This window comes from Heloderma suspectum, chromosome 8 (assembly GCF_057233095.1).
Source record: "Heloderma suspectum isolate Gila_16-S chromosome 8, 16-S_ref, whole genome shotgun sequence".
In the NCBI taxonomy this organism is placed as follows: domain Eukaryota; kingdom Metazoa; phylum Chordata; class Lepidosauria; order Squamata; family Helodermatidae; genus Heloderma; species Heloderma suspectum.
The window spans coordinates 1,902,949-1,923,391 of NC_139465.1; the positions used below are offsets into that span (position 1 = coordinate 1,902,949).

Here is a 20,443-nt window from a genome sequence, read left to right on the forward strand (position 1 = left end):
ATTTCTCAGTTTTGAGTATGTTCACAATGTTAAATTTTATGCTTACTTTACTAGCCAGATCCCAACCCACTGGCAACACCACCACTTGGGCTGCGATCCTACTCACTTACCTGGGAGTAAACTAAATTAAACTCAGAGGGACTAACTTTTTATGAGAAATGTATAGGATTGAATTGTTAGGGTGGTATATTATTGGGCGGGGGGGGGGGGGGGAAGAGACAGGGCTAATGTTCAAGATTGTCCTACCCAAAACTAGTTTTTCACAAGAAACCATCCCCTGAAACAACATCTGAGTGCTTTCAACCTGTTCAGGCTTTTCTTTTCTAGCCTTGTCAATTTTTTTGTTTACACCTTGAGCCAAGAAGATTAAAAACAAAACTAAGCACATAAATGCCAGTGTTCTAGTTATCAGAGGCTTTACATACCTTTCTTAATCTAATCTCTCTTAATTTTGACCTTTGACATATTTTGGCAACAAAAGTCTGTATTTACTAGGCTTTTTTTTTTTTAGTCATCTATTTTTGCTTCACCCCACCCTCCACAATCAAATGCCTCTCGTTTCTTGTGTTACAAAGAAGACAAAAAGCAAAGGTGACCATGCAGGCCAGAAGCAAAATTCCAAAATTCACTTGCCAACCAAAAGATCACCAAAAAAATGTAAAGGCTTTTGAAATCTCTTCATCAAGCAAGATGCTACAAGAGCTTCAGCTATTGGGCAGTATAGAAATGCAATAAATAAATAAATGCAGGTTGGGAAGGCGAGGGCAGAGAGAAAACCTGACCTGATGTTGAAGTTATGGCGTCTGCATGATCACAACCTTGAATGGGGGAGGAAGGGTCTGCAGACATTCAAATAAGGCTCTACAAAGGTGAGCAACTTGTGGCCTTCCAGATGTTTTGGCCTACAACTACCATGATCCCTCACCATTGGCTATGCTGGCTAGGGCTAAGGGGAGTTGTAGGCCAAAGCATCTGGAGGACATTTTATTTATTTAAAGTATTTCTTGGCCACCTTTCAGGGCAGAAGCCCTCCCACATGTTGCCCACTAGGGAGGTGATAAATGGCTCCTTACAACAGGGAGTGGTTGTGGGTCGCCCCAAAAAGGCAGCAGTAAGCCTGCTCCTTTAGAAACCCTCCTTGAATTTGGAAGATCTGAACAATTTGTTGCACAGATCCCTTTCTGAGCAAGGTCCTCGAGCAGGTGGTCTCTGGCCAGATCTAGGCATTTTTGGATGAGACTGATTTTCTGGATCCATTTCACTCGGGGTTCAGGCCGTTTTGCCTTGGCTGCCCTGCTATGATGACCTCTCAGGAAAGACAGAAGTGTGTCCTTGTTGATACTCCTTGAACTCTCAGCAGCATTCAATACCATCAAATCATGCTATCCTTCTGGAGCAGCTGCCCGAGTTGGGAATTAGGTATTTCCATTGCTTTGCAATGGTCTCACTCCTACCTGTATGGTTTCCAGTGGGTGGTGCTTAGCTCAGCTCCTTGGAGCCTCGTCTGTGGCCACATGAGCTGATTCTATCCCCCGTTGTTTAATATCTACATGAAACAGCTGTGTGGGGTCATCCAGAGTTTGGGGGGATGGAGTTGTCATCAGTATGTTAATGACTCACAACTTTATATCTCCGTTTCATCTCAAGCAGGTGTGGTGGTGGAGATGCTGAACTAATGGGCTGGATGAGTGCCAATAAACCGAGGCTCAGTCCACACAAGACTGCGTCTCTGCTGGCGGGTGGTTCCTCTGTCCGGTGGGGGAAGTGCAACCAGCTATGGATGGGGTCACACTCCCCCTGAAGGAGAAGGTGTGCAGCTTGGGGATACTCCTGGATCCATCATTGCCATTGGAGGCTCAGGTGGCCTTCATGGCACAGAGTGCCTTCTATCAGCTTTGGTTGGTAGCCTAGTTGAGACCCTATCTGGATGGGGATAACCTAACATCAGTTGTCTATGATCTGGTAACCTCTAGGTTAGATTACTGCAATGCATTGTATTGTTGGGCTGCTTTTAAAGACAGTTTGGAAACTGCAGCTAGTGTAGAATTTAGCAGCGAACTTGTTGACTGGGGGTAGGCAATGTGATCATATAAGCCCAGTCTTGCTTCGCCTGGTTGCCAATTTGTTTCTGGTTAAAATCCACACCAAATTCAAGGTGCAGATTTTAACCTATAAAGCCCTACGTGAGCCAGGACCCCAATACCTCAAGGACCACCTTCCCATATGAACCTACCTAGTCCCTGATCAGCTTTAAAGGCCCTTCTCTGTATGCCCCCATCTGATAAAAGCTCAGGGAGCATCAGTTTGAGAATGGACCTTTTCTGTGATAGCCCCATGTTTATGGAACTCTCCCCAAGGAAGCTTCTCCAGCACTTATTTTCCCAGCCATCTGGACATTTATGGGTCAACTGTGGTGGGCTGCTTTTGAGGCGTTCATTCTAGGCTGTGAATAGGGGAAGATTTTGTGCATTTGTGGATGAACACTTCATATTGTATTGTTTTTAGACTATGTTTTGTGGTATTTATCTTTATTTGTATTATTTTCTGATTATGGCATTTATTGTTTTGGGTTTTTTTTTCTTAAATTAATCATGAATTTCTATACTGTGCGTGTAAGACTGCTTTGTGCAGTGGGAAACAAAACACATTTAAATATAATTATAATCATATAACAAGAACTGAATATGTTGCCACTGGGCCTCAGCCTAAGCACTCCATTAGTTCTGTCCGCGTTAAAAGGAACCTTCCAGGTGAGCTCTGCTACAGAAGCTGACCTCTCCAATTCACCCCAGAGCCCCAAATACAGACTAGACTAGGGAAAGTCCAACCGCAGCTCCTATTTCTAGCTCTAAAAAACAGAAGAACTATCCTGCTAAGGATGCCAAAGGAAAGCATGGCCTAATAAGCACTTCACTGAAAGACTTGTCATGCCTATTCCCCCTTCTATGCAAAAATAAATCAATAACTCACACAGCTGCTGCATTTCACTGACAGCAGGGATGATGAGGACTTCAGAATTCTCACTCAATAAGGTATATAAACTAGGAAGGGAGAAGCTCATATCAACCACAGCAACTATCCAATGCCCTTTTTATTGGGTCCCTGAACATATTTTAAGAATCACAGGTCTCCTGTATCATGACAGAACAAAAAAGGAAAAATCACATGTTGAAAGTCAATCATTTAATTGTATTCAGTTTAATGGAGCAGAAACTATAGTACACATATAACTGCAAGACCTACCGGTATGTATGCAGGCCACTAGCTGCCTTGCCTTGGCTCCATATCTTTATATAAATTTATTTTAGCTTTCAGGACTAATATCTTTAGAAATTAGTCTAAAGATACAAAATTTATTCTGAAAAGAATATACTAAGTAAACTGAAATAAAAACAAATAACTGACAAACCTATATAACTAGTTCACTCAATTATTTTCCTTGGGGGCATGCATGGAAATAACTCCTGCATTTTGTGCAGGAAAAAAATGCAAAAAGTTAGTAGAATCAGTCCTCTTGTTTCTGGAGTTCGCAGTGCTTGTTTTGAGGCAACTGCAAAATTCTTTTTTAAAACCCCATGATCTAATTGTATGTGCTCAACACAGAACAAAATATCTTTATTTTCTCATACTGTATCGGACATTCTACTGAATTTTTAAAAAAACTTCTACCCCATGTTGATGAGGGCAAATACTTTCCCTTTAAATACTACACACTGCACTTTCATTGCTTCAGAAGGGAGGCCTCAAGGGCCTCCTGTGTGATGCGGGGGAGGGGGAAGTGTGGTGAGTTACCTGACATTGACCATTATTTCAGAACAAAGTATTTTAAGGGGTGAGCTAGCTGGCCTCACTTCAGTGTTTGTTTTGTATTCGCTCCCCCCCCCCTTCTGAAGATCAGTGAAGGGCTTGCCAGGCCCAATTTGGGGTAGTGGGAGGGAGAGAAAGAGACAATTTGCCATCAGAAATATATTACATCTCTATGCCACACTTCCTCCAAGCACAGGACAGTATACACTGAACCCCCAGCCATTTTATCTTCACAACAACTCTGCAAGTTAGGCTAGCCTGAGATGGTGGGCTTGGCCCAAGATCATAACTAGCATTGACAGGTGCGTGGCTGCTTTTTCATCTTCACAATTCTCTCATCTATAAGACTAGAACTGGGGAAACTCAGGTTCAAACCCGCACTCAGCCAAGAAACTCATCAAGTATCTTTGGGCCCATCACTATCTCAGCCTAACCTACTTGCAGGGTTGTTGTGAAGATGCAAAAAAGGGGGAGAACTATGTATGCTGCTTTGAGAGCCTTGAAGGAAAGGTTGGATATAAATATGGTAGATAAATAGACCTACTTTGGGAGGGATTGATTTATGTATTGTAAATTGGGGGTGGGGGGAGAGAAAGACTGAAAACATTTATAAAAATGAAAAACAACGCAGTCTTGTAGCACCTTTAAAGACTAATAGATTTATTTTGACACAAGCTTTTGTGGACTACAGCAGCTACTACACGCAGCTATATTTATTTATTTAATCTATTGCTAATACTTGTAGACCAATTGATATGACAAAATCTGTACAGTCCACGAAAGCTTCTGCCAGAATAACTGTTCGTCTTTAAGATGCCACCAACCTCGTCTTGGCCGCAACAGGCTAACACGGCCGCTCTCTAAAAAACGAAAATAACGGGGCCGCGTCCTGATGACGGAGGGCGGCTTAGCAGCTTCGGGGCCACGAAATCGCGAGCCGCCGCTTTACGGACTTGAGCGGGAAAGCGGCATTACAGCGCCGAAGAGGAATAATACTAAGAATAGGTGGAGGAGGACAAGGGAGCGCCTCTGGGCGCGTGCAGAGCGCAACCGGCCCGGAAAAGCGGCCTTCTGCCACCCCTGCCCTGGAAGCTGCGAGGCGGCGCCACGGGTCGGCTGGGCAGGCCGCGGGGCGGGGGGCAGCGGGGGGCAGCGGCGCTCGAGAGCGGCCTCTCCTCTCTTGCCGCCCCCCGCCCGAGAAACCCGTCGGGGCGCATTCCTGCGGCGGCGGCGGCGGCGGCGGCAGACCGAGCGGGCAGGCCGCTCCGAAGCAGCCGGCCCAGCAGCGCTCGAGCGACGCGGCGTGAGGGGAATGACGGGGGTCTCCCCCCGCCGGCCGCCCTGCGGCCCAGACTCACCCTTGGAGTAGAGGGACTTGGGGGACTCGAGGTCGAGGTCGGCGCTGAGGAGAGAGATGAAGTCCGAGGGCATCGCAGCTCCGAGGCCCGGGCGGGGCGGGTGGGGGGAAGGGGCGGGGCGGGCGGGGAGGCCGCGGAGGAGGGCGGCGGCGGAGCGGCCGAGGGGCTCCGCGGCGGCGGCGGCGAGCGAGAGAGGAAGCGGGCAGAGGGAGGCGCGGACCGGGCTCTTCTTCAGCCGCCGCCGCTCCTGACAGGAATCCGGTGGCTGCCGCCTAGCGGGACCGCCCCCTCTCCGCGGACACTGCGCATGCGCCGCCCCAGCTCGCAACCCCTCGCTTTACGAGCGGCGGAGGGCAAGAAAAGGGGACCCGAAACTCCACGGAAGCCGAGCGCACGCGCAGAGCCTCAAACCGGAGGAGCAGGAGGGGGAAAGACAAGGAGCCGGCAACAGGCGGCGCGGGGGCGACGGTCCACGCATGCGCACCCCTCCCCCTTCTCCGCGGCCTCCGCCGGATTAGAATGAATAAATACATCCTCGGCTTTGGGGAGCCTTCGACGCGCATGCGCGCCGCTCGCCTTGGCCGCCGACGGGGAAGGAGAGGCGAAGCGAGAAATGAGCCTGGGCGGCGCCGGTCCGCCTGCGCCTGCGCCCTCGCGCGGGGAAAGCGGCCCCGGCGGCTGCTCCCGCGCGCGCTCGAAGCCCGCGGGCCTTTCGGCGAGCGGGGGCGGCTGGCGCAGCTGCGCCTTCGGGGGGCCGGCCGGGCCGGGGGCTGCTTGGCGCTCGTGCGCCGGAGCGGGCGGCGGCGGGGCCGCGGCAGAGGCCCTGCTGGCCGGCAGGAGGCCCCGCCGGGCTGGGCCAGGCCCCGGCGCTCCGGCGGCAGCGGCCGGGAGGCGGCAGCAAGGCGGCGGCGGGGAGCTGCGCGCCTCGCGGCCGGCTCCGGGCCCTGCCGCTCGCCTGCGGCCCCAGGCTCGGAAAGGCGCCGCCCCGTCGCGCGCGCGCGCGCTTCATCTGCCTGCCCGGGCCGATGCCGCGCGTGGGGCGGGCGGGCGAGCCGCCGTCTCGCCGTGGCTGAACGCCCGCTCGCCGCTGGCTAGGCAGCCGTGGGCCGGCCGGCTTCGTACAAGGCAGCTTCCCGTGTGCCTCCTGAAGTCCTCGTCCATAACCCCAGGGCTGGGATCTTAGTACCGTTAGCTGGCCATCGCCCGGTGGCAGAGCCCCGCTGCATGCAGAAGGCCCCAGGCCTGATCCCCCGCCTCTCCCGGTGGGGGCAGGAAGGAGCTTTGCCCGGAACCTTGGAGAGCCGCTCCTGCCAGTCGGTGTCAGCAATACTGGGCCAGACGGACCAACAGTCTGGCCGTACAAGGCAGCTGCCCATGTTCTGCCCCAGCCCTGGATGAGGGAGGGGAGGCGGACAACCAGGCTCCCTTTTTTGATGGGGGAGCAGCTTCCAGAGGGGCACAACCTTGTCCATCTGTGGCAGCAAATAGCAACAGAGCTTGCGGCTGCGACCTAAGCACGCTTCCGAGGGAGCAAGCCACACTGGACATGGTGGGACTTTACGTCCACACAAACACATCTAGGTTTGTTCTGATATTATGGCAGATGCGTTTGTGGGCTTGCACCTGATGACGTGGACTCTAGCCCACGAAAGCTGTCGTGAATCTACACCTCTTTAACGTGCCACAGGACTCTCACTTGTTGCTTTTGGTTAGGGGAGGTAGCTCAGTGCTACAGCACCAGTTTTCTGTGCACAAAAACAAGGGCACAGGCCAAAGACCCTGTTCAAGAAGGAAAAAAAAACAAAACCACACCTCATGTAGCAGGTGCTGGTAAAGGCCTTATTTATTATTATTTTTATTTATTATTGCATTTATATCCCGCCTTTATTCCTCTTGCAAGGAACCCAAGGCGGCTTACATTATCCTCCTCCTCTCCATTTTATCCTCACAACAACAACCCTGGGAGGTAGGTTGGGCTGAGAGTGTGTGACTGGCCCAAAGTCACCCAGTGAGCTTCCATGACCGAGTGGGGACTAGAACCCGGATCTCCCAGCTCCCAGTCCAACACTCTTGCCACTACACCATACTGGCTCATACTGGCCTTGGAGATTGCTGCCATAGGCGGCACTAAGGCAGATGGACCCATGGCTTTATATGCTCACACATAGCTACCCCCTGCCCTTCCTTTCTAAATCTCACGTGCTGGGAATTATGCAGGCATAGGCAGCCTCATAGGGAAGCCTGGAGGCTGGGGTGGCGGGAGGTGGAGCGAGGGCATCGGGAGCATGGAAGAAAAAATGCACAGCTCTGAAGCCAGTGGCTCTGGCCTGTCCACAGGCCAGCTGTTGAGAAGCCAAATGTGCAACGGAGAGGGTGCCTATTCTGGCCTGTGCCATGGAAGCCATAAGACAGTTGTCCCCAACCTGGCTGGGGGTGAGGGGAGTTGTAGTCCAATACCTCTGGAGGGCACCAAGCTGTGGAAGCTGCTGTAAGATAGTAATGATCCCCTCATCAATTAGCTCATTAATTGGAGCGATGGGATAATAATTATGTCTTTATTATAGGAATTTTTACCCCACTCTTCAAATAAATTCCCAGGGCAGATTACAGCCAAGGATCAAAACACAATAAAACAGCAAATGAAGAAAAGCCAGGCTCAAAGCAGAACAAACTATAAAAGTAATCAGCAGAGACCAAACACCCTAATGTTAAAAGGCCTGGGCCAGTTTCAATACAGGTCTTTCCCAGATGTTGAACCGGCATCAAGGGTAGGTGCCAAGTGAGCCTCTCTACGGAGAACATTCTACAGCTGAGGCACTCCCACCGCGAAGGCCCTTTCCCCAGCAGCCAGTCTCTCTCACACCTCAAGCAGCAGGGTCTCTGGAGAAGGGTCTCTGCTAAAGATCTTTGTACAGAGAGGTGCATGTGGAGAGATGTGGCCCTTCCGATAAATGCAGAAGAGCAATTGAGAATGTGCAAGGTGTCCCCTTTATACCCTTCTTGGGTTGCAAATAATCATACAGGAGGACAGCAGCATGATTTTTGACCAAAAACACTAAAACCACAGTCCGTTTTCTTCTCACCATCACTGTCTAGTCAGTGCAAAGTACTGAAAAGCAACTAAATGGAGTCAACAATTTCCAGAGGGGAGCAGTGTTAGTTCCAGCAAAAACAACAGGGTCTTGTGGCATCTTAAAGACTATCACATTTCTTTGCCCAGGCATAAGCTTTCATTGGCACTGTCCATCATTGGCAAGTGGCCATGAAAGCTCATGCCAGAATACATGCATGTGTCCACCTTTAAGGTGCCATAAGACTCTTTGTTGTTGTTTTAATACAGTCAAGTTTACCTTGGTCCACAGGAATTGTAAGACCAGATCCAATCTACCTTGTTGGGACTGTGTCCAGTTAAGTCTCACTTCCCAAGGATATCGATATTCCTGGCTCATCACCACCACATGTCAAATGTAATCCCAGCCAATGGAGGAAGTTGCTTTGCCCTGCGATATTAGGGTGTGCCTGCATTACCGTTTTTGAAGAAAGGGAGCTGTGTATGTCAACGCCCGCTGTCCGCATGTCCTCTGACTTCAGTCATGCCAGTCCTCGCCTGCCTCAACCGCAGACAGGAGATGACTGCAGACCGCACGCTCTGCAGGGCTGAGTCACACACACGTTCAGTGCTTGCGGAGAGGCACCTCTCTTGCCTCACTTCCTGCACTTCTAATTGAGCTCCAAAGTGCAGGAAAAGTGCATGTGGATCTGCTCTTGGCTTATAGGGACCATCCAAAATGTGGAAGCATTCACTTCCTGAGCTGTGGCCATTCTTGCTCTCTGTGTCCTGGAACCCAGCTCTTTCTCACCAAATCCATGTTCTCAGCTACACCCTGCAGCCATGAACCTACTGCATTCCAGTTAAGCACTGTGGGAAAAACAATTCTGTTTTATCAGTTCTGAATTCGCCATTATTCATTTTTTGCGAATGTTCCCAGGATCGTAGGAGATCAGAAAAACAATAGGTCATAAGCAGTTTTCTTCATACCATTCATGACTTTAGACTTTTGTGTGTGTGTCCTTCCTAAAAGAAACAAACCCAATCTTTCCGATCTCTCTCCATTGAGAGGCTTTTCATTCTTGCTGCCTTTTCCTCAACCTCCTCCACACTTTGGGACAGTTAGGCTGCATTTTTTCCTAACTTTCCTTTACCCCCTTGATTTCTTGTTCTTTAAGCTTAGACACACACAAAAATCTCTCTATCTGTAACTGCTAGGGAGAAATCACAAATGTTACGGGGATCACAGTAAAACTATAATATCTGGCAACTTTCAAATACTGCTGAAATTGCATCCTGAAGGTTGTGGGAAGTTTCTATTTTTAATGGCCTTTGAATCTTAATTGTGGGATATTTTTACGTTGCTGTGGACTGGCAACATCCTTGAAGAGCTGCCTTCTCCGACCTGGTGCCCTCCAGATGTGCTGGACTGCAACTCCCAGCACATTGGCTGGGAATGATGGGAGTTGCAGTCCAACACTTCTGGAGGACATCAGGTTGGGGAAGGCTGGGCCGTGGAAGAAGCCAGTCTTCCACATTTATAGCCCTGCCCCAAACACCCAGGAACAAGTTTAATCAATTTCAGTGAAACTTGCTTGTGAGGATCAGGACGGGCTTTTGGACACCACTTTTTATTGTTAACACCCCCAAATTATTTTAAATGGCTTAGCTGTTGCGGGAATGGCCATAGCTCAGCGGACGAACTCCTGCTTTGCATGCTGAGCTTTCCAGGTTCAGTCCCTGGCAGCTCAGCTGGGGCAGGGAAAGACCCCCATCTGACACCCCTGGAGAGTCACTGCCTGTCAGAACAGCCAGTTGTGGGCTGGATGGACCCATGGTCTGACTCAGTATAGGGCAGCGACCTGTGTTCGCTTTACAGTCCTGTTAACATAATAATTAGCAAGTGCTCCTAAGAGGAAGTAAGAGCAATACAAATGTCTGCCTTCCTATAGAAACAGAATGTTTATGTATTCATATGCTACTTTTCAGGATACAAATCCTAGCAAGGCAGCTTACAAGTAACATAAAAATAATAAAGTCACAAGAAACAATATGATTTAAAAAAAAAAAAATTCATCAGGATCCTTCCCACAGGGCCCTGGGGACAGGAACAGTCCAGATGGAACAGGAGCAGGTGCTTGGTGTCATCCTCATCTACTGCCCCCCCCTCTGAATCCTTCCCAAAGGGCTGTTGCTGGCAGGTGGCCCCGGGAATCCAGCTGGGACAGGCCCTGAGGGCTTTCTCAGCTGCCTCTCTCCCCTCTCTCCATATTATGTTCATATTATGCAACATGCAGGGGTTAAATGGGATGAGCTAATTGGCTTTTTAAACCAGTCTTTATTTTAATCAAGGGGTGGGGGGACAATTAGCAGGTGCTTCCCTGAAAGTCTGCATGAAGTAGTTGATTATTTTCCAATGACCATTTGGAAAAATGAGTCAGAAAATGATGAGAATCTGTCAGCAGCTCCGCCGGCACTTCCTGACTAGTTGCTAAGCTCGGTAGGGATTTGTGTGTGTTACTTTTTCTCTTGGCAGCATCCTTAGAGGAAGGACGGCCGTGGACCTGCGAGGCCAAAGCTAACAATGCCTTTGGCAAACCCAAGAAGCTGCTGCTGTGGTACCGTGTTTAAAACCTAGGGTTACAGAGCTCTGCCGCCAGAGCATGCGTGCTCTGTATTTCCAGATGTAAAGACTGGGGTGTTGGCTCCTTGCAGGGAGCATCCTGGAGCATTTGAGGCAAAGCAATACAAGTCATACTGGCAGAAAATATTGCTTCCGTGCTTAACAGGCTTTTAACTCTTGTACTGTTCTGGGCCCCCTTCATGGATCACTGCCTTGTTGTGGCGAAGGGGCTTGCGTAACTCAGTGAAGCCATAAGCTATGCCGTGCAGGGCCACCCAAGACGGACAGGTCATGGCAGAGAGTTCTGACAAAATGTGGTCCGCTGGAGAAGGAAATGGCAACCCACTCCAGTATTCTTGCCAAGAAAACCCCATGGAACGTATCACAAGGCTAAAAGAGATGACGCCGGAAGATGAGCCCCTCAGGTCGGAAGGTGTCCAATATACTACTGGGGAAGAGCAGAGGGTATTTCCAAGTAGCGCCAGAAAGAGTGAAGCGGCTGGGCCAAAGCCGAAAGGACACTCAGCTGTGGATGTGTCTGGTGGTGAAAAGAAAATCCGATGCTGTAAAGAACAATATTGTTTAGGAACCTGGAATGTCAGATCAATGAATCAAGGTAAGCTGGAGGTGGTCAAACATGAGATGGCAAGATTGAACATCGACATCTTGGGAATCAGCGAACTAAAATGGACAGGCATGGGCGAATTTAATTCAGGTGACCATCATATCTACTATTGTGGGCAAGAATCCCTTAGAAGAAATGGAGTAGCACTCATAGTCAACAAAAGGGTGGGAAAAGCAGTACTGGGGTACAATCTTAAAAACGATAGAATGATCTCAGTACGAATCCAAGGCAAACCATTCAACATCACAGTAATTCAAGTCTATGCCCCAACCACTGATGCCGAAGAAGCTGAGGTTGATCGGTTCTATGAAGACCTACAACACCTTCTAGAACTAACACCAAAAAAAGATGTCCTCTTCATCATAGGGGATTGGAATGCTAAAGTAGGAAGTCAAGAAATCACCGGGATAACAGGCAGGCATGTACAAAATGAAGCAGGACAAAAGCTAATAGAGTTTTGCCAAGAGAACATGCTGATCATAGCAAACACTCTTTTCCAACAGCACAAGAGGCGACTCTACACATGGGCGTCACCAGATGGTCAATATCGAAATCAGATTGATTATGTCCTTTGCAGCCAAAGATGGAGAAGCTCCATACAGTCAGTAAAAACAAGACCTGGAGCTGACTGTGGCTCAGATCATGAGCTGCTTCTTGCAAAATTTCGGCTTAAATTGAAGAACGTCGGGAAAACCACTAAACCGTTCAGGTATGACCTAAATCATATCCCTGATGAATATACAGTGGAAGTGAGGAATAGATTTCAGGGATTAGACCTGATAGACAGAGTGCCTGAGGAACTATGGACGGAGGTCCGTAACATTGTTCAGGAGGCAGCAACGAAATCCATCCCAAAGAAAAAGAAATGCAAGAAAGCAAAGTGGCTGTCTGATGAGGCTTTACAAGTAGCTGAGGAAAGAAGGGAAGCAAAAAGCAAGGGAGAAAGGGGAAGATATACCCAACTGAATGCAGAGTTCCAGAGAATAGCAAGGAGAGACAAGAAGGCCTTCTTAAACGAACAATGCAAAGAAATCGAGGAAAACAACAGAATGGGAAAGACTAGAGATCTCTTCAAGAAAATTGGAGATCTCAAGGGAACGTTTTCTGCAAAGACGGGCATGATAAAGGACAAAGAAGGCAGGGACCTAACAGAAGCAGATGAGATTAAGAAGAGGTGGCAAGAATACACAGAAGAACTATACAGGAAAGATCTGAATGTCCCTGATAGCCATGATAGTGCGGTCACTGAACTTGCTGAACTTGCTAGTCACAAACTACCGCACAATTGCGCTCATTTCACATGCCAGCAAGGTGATGCTCAAAATCCTACAAGCTAGGCTTCAGCAGTATGCGAACCGAGAACTACCGGAAGTACAAGCTGGGTTTAGAAGAGGCAGAGGAACTAGAGATCAAATCGCCAACATTCGCTGCATCATGGAGAAAGCAAGAGAATTCCAGAAAAACGTCTATTTCTGCTTCATTGACTACGCTAAAGCCTTTGATTGTGTGGATCACAACACACTGTGGCAAATTCTGAAAGTGATGGGAGTACCAGACCACCTTACCTGTCTCCTGAGAAACCTGTACGAGGGTCAAGAAGCAACAGTAAGAACCAGACATGGAACAACCGAGTGGTTCAAAATTGGGAAAGGAGTACGACAAGGCTGCGTATTGTCACCCTGCTTATTTAACTTATATGCAGAGTACATCATGAGAAATGCCGGGTTGGATGAATCACAGGTCGGAATTAAGATTGCCGGGAGAATTATCAACAACCTCCGATATGCAGACGATACCACCCTAATGGCAGAAAACGAAGAGGATCTAAAGAGCCTCTTGTTGAGGGTGAAAGAGGAGAGTGCAAAAGCTGGTTTGAAACTCAACATTAAAAAAACGAAGATCATGGCATCTGGCCCCATCACTTCCTGGCATATAGAAGGGGAAGAAATGGAAGCAGTGACAGATTTTACTTTCTTGGGCTCCAAGATCACCGCAGACGGTGACTGTAGCCATGAAATTAAAAGACGCTTGCTCCTTGGGAGGAAAGCTATGGCCAACCTAGACAGCATAGTAAGAAGCAGAGACATCACCTTGCCGACAAAGGTCCGTCTAATCAAAGCTATGGTTTTCCCAGTAGTAATGTATGGCTGTGAGAGCTGGACTATAAGGAAGGCTGAGCGCCGAAGAATCGATGCTTTCGAACTGTGGTGCTGGAGAAGACTCTTACGAGTCCCCTGGACTGCAAGGAGGTCAAATCAGTCCATCCTAAAGGAAATCAACCCTGAGTGCTCATTGGAAGGACAGATACTGAAGCTGAAGCTCCAATATTTTGGCCACCTAATGCGAAAACTCCCTGGAAAAGACCCGGATGCTGGGAAAGACTGAAGGCCAAAGGAGAAGGGGACGGCAGAGGATGAGATGGCTAGATAGCATCACGGATGCAATGAATATGAACTTGAGCATGCTCTGGGAGAGAGCGCAGGACAGGAAGGCCTGGCGTGCTATGGTCCATGGGGTCACGAAGAGTCGGACACGACTGAACGACTGAACAACAACAACTGTTCTGGGCAATGGAGGAGTTGCAGCAAGGAGGGAGGCAGGGCCACTCTTTGAGGAGTGCATAGCCTTGCTCCGGAACACCCCGTCTGTGTGGAAGGGAATCTGGCCCAGGCCCTGCCAGTGTGTTTCCCTCCATTGACCATGCTGACTGGGAATAACAGCAGCTGCAGTCCAACAAACCTAGAGGGCCCCAGGTTGGGGACAGCTGGTCTCCGGGATCCTCTTTGCCTTTGCTCATGAGAACACAGAATCCCCGAAGGAGCTGCATCCAGGGTCTGAGTTCTCCATTCCACCCGCCCTGCTGAAAGGTGGCTTAATTTTTTCCTCTTCCTTCCCCATCCCTTTTCCCTTGTGTGTCATGTCTTTTAAGATTGTAAGCCTCTGGGCAGGAACTGTCTTGTTTTGCACGTAAGCTACTCCAGGAGTCTTTTTGGCTCAGGACCAGGATAAAAATACTATAAATAATAAACCGGCAGCTCCTGCTCCTGTCCCCATCATGTGCGTCACCACACTTTCTTTAAATAGGGCTGGTCGTCATATGAAGGGGCCTTTCTGGGGCTTACCTAAGTGTTGAAGGAAGCAACAGCTCCATACGTGATTTCTATTCCTTTCCAGTTGATCAGTTTTTTAGGCTGCATCCTTGTACAACTTATGGAATACGATTCAGGGCAAAGCATGGATCTTCTTTGCTCAGTATTGTCGTCCCTGGCCTAGCAGAGATCCTGGCAGGCTGGACTTCGAAGTGCAGCCCATGGAACAGCGCAGTCATGGTGAGGGTGCCACACCAGCCTGGAAATAATGTATTCCAGTAATTAAATGTCCAGTCAGTCAATGCTGGTGCTGTGCTCTCAGCCTTTCTGATGCCCCAAGTGCTTCCATCTTCCCTCCGCCTCTGTCCTGCCAGCCACCCAGGAGGGGCTGTAGCTCAATGGTATGGCCCCTGCTTTGCAAGCAGAAGGTTCTAGGTTCAATCCCCGAGAGCATCCCCAGCTAGGGCCAGGAAGGAATCGTACCTGAAACCCTGGAGGGAGAGCCGCTACCAGTCAATGTTAATACTGAGCTAGACGGACAAAGGTATAGGTGGACTCAGTATAAGGCAGCTTCCAGTGTTCCTAACTTCCCCCCTTTCACTCTTTGTGGGGCACTTCAAGAAGACTGTTCCCTGCCATCAGCTCAGCCTCCCCTGCACCTTTGCTCTCCTCCGTCAGGCCAGCACCTCTTCATTTTTGACCTCTCAAGACCTCACTGCAGGCCTCTTGGTGGGGCCAAGTCCACTTCCCAGGGGGACCCAGAGGTGGTTGGCCTCGCACCAGGCAGACGCTCTGTAACTGCATGCCACTGCATATCCCAGGGCAGCCCTCTCCTGGCACGGTGCTCTGTGTTTTATTGAAGCAGACCTTTAAAAGTTGTGCAATGCCTTGAAACCAGGCCCCTGTCACCAGCAGCCGCACTCTTTAAAGACCTTGTTTACTGCTTTTTACACCCCCGGCTGAGGCGTCCTGGTCCTGGTTCTGACACACAAAGCAAACAATAAAATCCCAAAGTGGAAGGGCGGCAGCACCCAATATAAAAGCATACTGTAAATGACCCCCCCCCCCCGGCCTTTGGCCTCTTTTCCTCTCCACTGACTGGAATTGCTTGCACAAGAGCAGGAATGCACACAGCAGCCCTTGCACGCATAAGCCCCCCCCCCCTTCCCGCAAAACAGAGAGGGATCGATCAGTGAATGTGTAAGACTGTGAGGAATGCTGGTAGTCTTGTGTGATATTGCAAACCCCATTCTTTCACCTCTGTCTAAAATGTTAGACTAATGTAATGTGCTCTATGGGGCTACTCCTGAAGAGTGCCCAGAAGTTTTCATTGGTGCAAAATGCAGCAGCTAGGCTGCTAACTGGTCCACAGTATCAGGACTGTATCACACCTATCCTGAAAGACTGGCACTGGTTGCCAATTGCTTTCTAGGCACAGTTCAAGGTTTTAACCTGCTTACTTGATCCTTGCCCATCTTGGCTCATTATGAGCTGCAGAGAGAGCCTGGGTGAGGGGATCAGGGCGGTGGTGAACGCCTCCCTTGAGGAGGGAGTGATGCCATCAGCCCTCAAGGAGGCAGTGATAAGACCGCTCTTAAAGAAGCCCTCCTTGGATCCTCAAGTTCTGAACAACTTTCGCCCAGTCTCAAATCTGCCATTTTTGGGCAAGGTGATTGAGCGGGTGGTGGCGGTGCAGTTGAAGGCACACTTGGAAGAAACTGATTATCTAGACCCATTTCAGTCGGGCTTCAGGCCTGGGCATGGGACAGAAACGGCCTTGGTCGCCTTGGTGGATGATATGAGGAGGGCTCTGGATAGGGGTGAATGGTCCTTCCTTGTTCTCCTCGACCTCTCAGCGGCTTTTGATACCGTTGACCACGGTATCCTCCTGGACCGCCTGGAGGGGTTGGGCATTGGAGACACTGTATTGCGGTGGTTCCGGTCCTTCCTCTCCGGCAGGTACCAGAGGGTAGCACTGGGAGAGGAGGTTTCGGACCCGTGGCCACTTACTTGTGGGGTGCCACAGGGTTCCATCCTCTCCCCGATGCTATTTAACATCTATGTGAAGCCACTGGGGGCTATCATCAGGAGGTTTGGGGTGCGGTGTCATCAATATGCGGATGACACGCAGCTCTACCTCTCATTCAAATCTTCACCAAGGTTGGCCGTAGAATCCCTGTCCAAATGTCTGGAGACGGTGAGTGGCTGGATGGGGAGGAATAAGCTGAAGCTGAACCCTGACAAGACCGAGGTACTTTTGGTGGGAGACAAGAGGAGGCTGGGGGATGTTGACCTGGTGTTGAATGGGGTATGGCTACCCTTGAAAGACCAGGTCCGCAGCCTGGGGGTCATTTTGGACTCCCAGCTGTCCATGGAGGCTCAGGTGTCAGCTGTGAGCCGGACAGCGCTGTATCAACTCCATCTGATACGGCGGCTGCGCCCCTTCCTTCCCGACCATCTGCTCCCATCGGTAGTACATGCCCTGGTCTCCTCTCGTTTAGACTACTGTAATGCGCTCTACATGGGGTTACCCTTGAAGACGGTTTGGAAGCTGCAGCTGGTACAGAACGCGGCGGCTCGCCTGATTAAAGGCAGCCGCCGGCGAGATCACATCACTCCAGTGCTGAAGGAGTTGCACTGGTTACCAGTTGTTTTCCGGGCCAAATTCAAGGTGTTGGTTTTGACCTTTAAAACCCTATATGGTTCCGGCCCAGCCTATCTTAAGGAGCGCCTCCAGCAACACCAGACAGGCCGCTTAACAAGATCAGCCTCAGATGGCCTTCTCTCTGTCCCATCAGCCAGGACAGCTAGACTGGTGGGGACGAGGGAGAGGGCCTTCTCTGTGGTGGCCCCCACTCTGTGGAACTCCCTCCCTAGGGAACTCCGTCATGCCCCCTCTTTAATGAGCTTCCGTCGTGCATTAAAAATGTGGTTGTTCAGGCAGGCATTTGGGGTGGGTTAGGGTATTTAAAAAAAAATATATATGGTAAAATTTTATTGTTTTAAATTGTTTTATGGTGGGTTGTACATCGCCCAGAGTGGCTGGGTGACCAGTCAGATGGGCGAGTAATAAAATAAATAAATAAATAAATTGACCTTTAATGCCTAAGTGGCGTAGGACCTGGCTACCAAAGGGCCTGCCTACATTGCTAGGTTCACCTGTCTGAGTATTAAGATCTGCAGGAGAAGCCTTTTGGACACCATTACCCACAGAGGGCCATTTGTTGCGCACACAGGAAACAGCTTTTGCCTGTGTTGCTCCCAAATGGGGGTGTGCTCCCTCAAGAATGGCAATTGGCCCCCACTCCCTTGGCTTTTAGAAATGGCATGGAGATGCATCTTTTCAATTTAGCCTTTTCCACTATGTGGTTTTAATGTTTTACTGTTTTTAATGTTCTTGTTTTTTATTGTGTTAAGGCTGCATTGTTTTAAATTGTTGTTCACTGCCTCGATGACTTGTTAGCAAATAAGGCAGGATTTAAATATTAATAAATAAAGATAAATAAATGAAACTCACTTCCAGAGCAGACTCCTTGTCATAAAGTTCTCCACAACTTATCTTTTGGGCCGTTTCTCTTACATCTCAGCTCATAATCTCCATAACAGTTTGACACGGTGATCGAAAAGGGTCATCCCAGGATCCCTCGCAATGTTTCAGCAGATGTCAGGGTGTAATTCTTGCCTCCCACCTGGATGAAAGGGTTGTGTTGTGTCCCAACATTGCACAGGATTCTGGCACGGAGCACTTGACATTTGCACTGCTCCATTTACCTCCTGCCATCCCAAGGAATTGATCCTGACTTGCTGGTGGAATCAGACGGGCCATGACACCATGGACACATAGTTCCAATCCCCTCCTCACAACTGAGTGAGCTTCCTGGTTGAGCCGCTGATATTTGGACCTGGGAGGTCTCTGCACTCTAAAATCCAACATTCTAGCCCCTGCACCATACCTGCTGTCTTTGAACCTGGACATTAGCAGGTAAGCCCCCCACTCTGTCCACAGACCTCACAAGCTCTAAGGGAAGTTCTTCCCCCAAAATTTTGTGTGGACTCTCGCACTTCTGACGCAGTCCTTGCATCCGAGGATCTAGCACTAGCCATTCTTAGCCATGCATTTCGGACTGGCACGTGGGAAAAAGGTGAGATGCACGGTGATTGACCTTATAAGGAAATGAGCTGAGAATATTAGATTTGACGATGGGTGGGGGTACTAGTTTTTCTTAGGGAATCAAGAAAGATGCCAAAACAGTTCCACCCCACCCTGGCCCCTCTCCCCACCAGGAAGTCAGTGCTGAATATAAAGACATACACACGCACATAGGGATATTGCCTTTATTTCAAAAAGCCCTGAAGAAGGTCTAGAGAATGAATTCGGATGGCCTGGAGCGGGAAGAAATAAGTATATTGGAGGCGGGGGATTAGTTGGGAAGCCGATTTATACTGCCTAATTGCATTCTTTTATGTTCCTGGGTATGTTCTGATCTTGTAAGATAAAGCACCACTGCCTTTCAATTATTTTTTTACATTTGTTTCAGTTTAGGATTGAGCTTTTATTTTGATGTTACATTCCCAATGGTGGTTATGATGGGATATTTAAGAAATATTACTTAGATCTAGATCAATCTAGATTAAAAATAATGTCCCTTGGGAGAACAGGATTTTCACTTCAACATCCGTACCGGCTGCTCTCTCGTTAGTTCTTGCCTGACCAAAACCTCTTGATGTGTAAGATCCACAGGTCACGGCATTTTCCTTAACCAAAAATAATTAAAAAATAATTTTTAAAAAGAGCCAACATCATTGAACTTTGCCCTCAAATTGTTCACAGCTCACTTACCAATTTGCATCAGAAATTCCTCACATTCAGTGTTCAAATTATGGGCTCTTTAATCAAATCTCTTGACTCCCCCAAGTTTAGCCATAGCCTTGTAAAACCAATATCTAAGGGGGTCATTACAAAAGGGTAGGGGGTTGGACCCCTTGGAGCACTTTTCATTTTTGCATTGAAAGCCAGGTGACCTAATTCAAGTACATCTTGAACAACACTGCTGTTGTTGCTGGTCTTATTGTCGGCTTTTATTGTTGCTTTTATTGCTATTTTATTGTGTTTTATGTTTGTATTGTTTTTAATACTTTAACTGTTTTTATGTATTTTATTGTTGCGAGCCACCTTGCGAGGGCTTCTGCCCTGAAAGGTGGCCAAGAATTTTTTAAAATAAATAAATAAATCCATGTGTAGACTCACCATTGCAATGATGCCAGTGTTCTCATCCAACAATGTTTTGTGATTGGCAACTGTTAGGTAATTTTCCCTGGCTGCACTTTCTGCATTTCAGTTCTCTCTCCAACAACACAGTTTACATCTCCCCTCGCCCCATGCATGCACACGCGCGCACGCACACACACAAACACCAAACGGCCTGTGTACATAAATCTGCCAGTTTGAGTTTAACTCTTCAAGCATCTCATGAAATGGACAGTGTCCGCGAAAGCTTCTGCCAGCATAAATGTGCTAGTCTTGCCACAAGACTCTTTGCCATTTATGTGTAGGGCAGTCACTCCGCTGCGGGAAGAGCCACCGCTTCACTTCCAAAACTACAGCAAAGTGCTGACCCTAGATAAATATTAGCAACAGCAGGACTCCACATTTCCTGCCTTCCACACATCTTCCTATGAAACTCTGTTTTGCCAAAGTACAAAGGGGGGTCGGCAGTTAGTGTTCTGGGGTTGTTGCTGTTGGGGGGGGCTACTTCCATACTCGTGTGGGGCGGGCCAGTGCCCTCCTCCGGGTGCCATCTCTGGCGCTACTGCTGTTCTTGCGCCCTTGGGTGGGGGGCAGCTGGTACTCCTCAGTAGCCAGATCTGGCGGGCGGGGAGGGGGCTCCAGTT

The 20,443-nt window shown here is 49.0% G+C and overlaps 1 protein-coding gene across 5 annotated transcripts in view; it reads right to left on the reverse strand.

Moving 5' to 3' along the window:
* NFAT5 (nuclear factor of activated T cells 5) overlaps positions 1 to 20,443 on the reverse strand; it is an 88,858-nt gene that overhangs the window by 67,174 nt on the left and 1,241 nt on the right. For 2 of the 5 annotated variants that reach the window (XM_084812588.1, XM_084812575.1), the window contains exon 1: positions 2,971 to 5,151. The exons of 2 other annotated variants lie outside the window; for them this stretch is intronic. Coding sequence is in view for 1 of the 3 variants with exons in the window: in XM_084812573.1 (XP_084668699.1) it covers positions 5,166 to 5,238 (73 nt within the window). In the remaining 2 variants the exon portion in view is untranslated. One more of the 5 variants, XM_084812573.1, reaches the window with a different exon arrangement.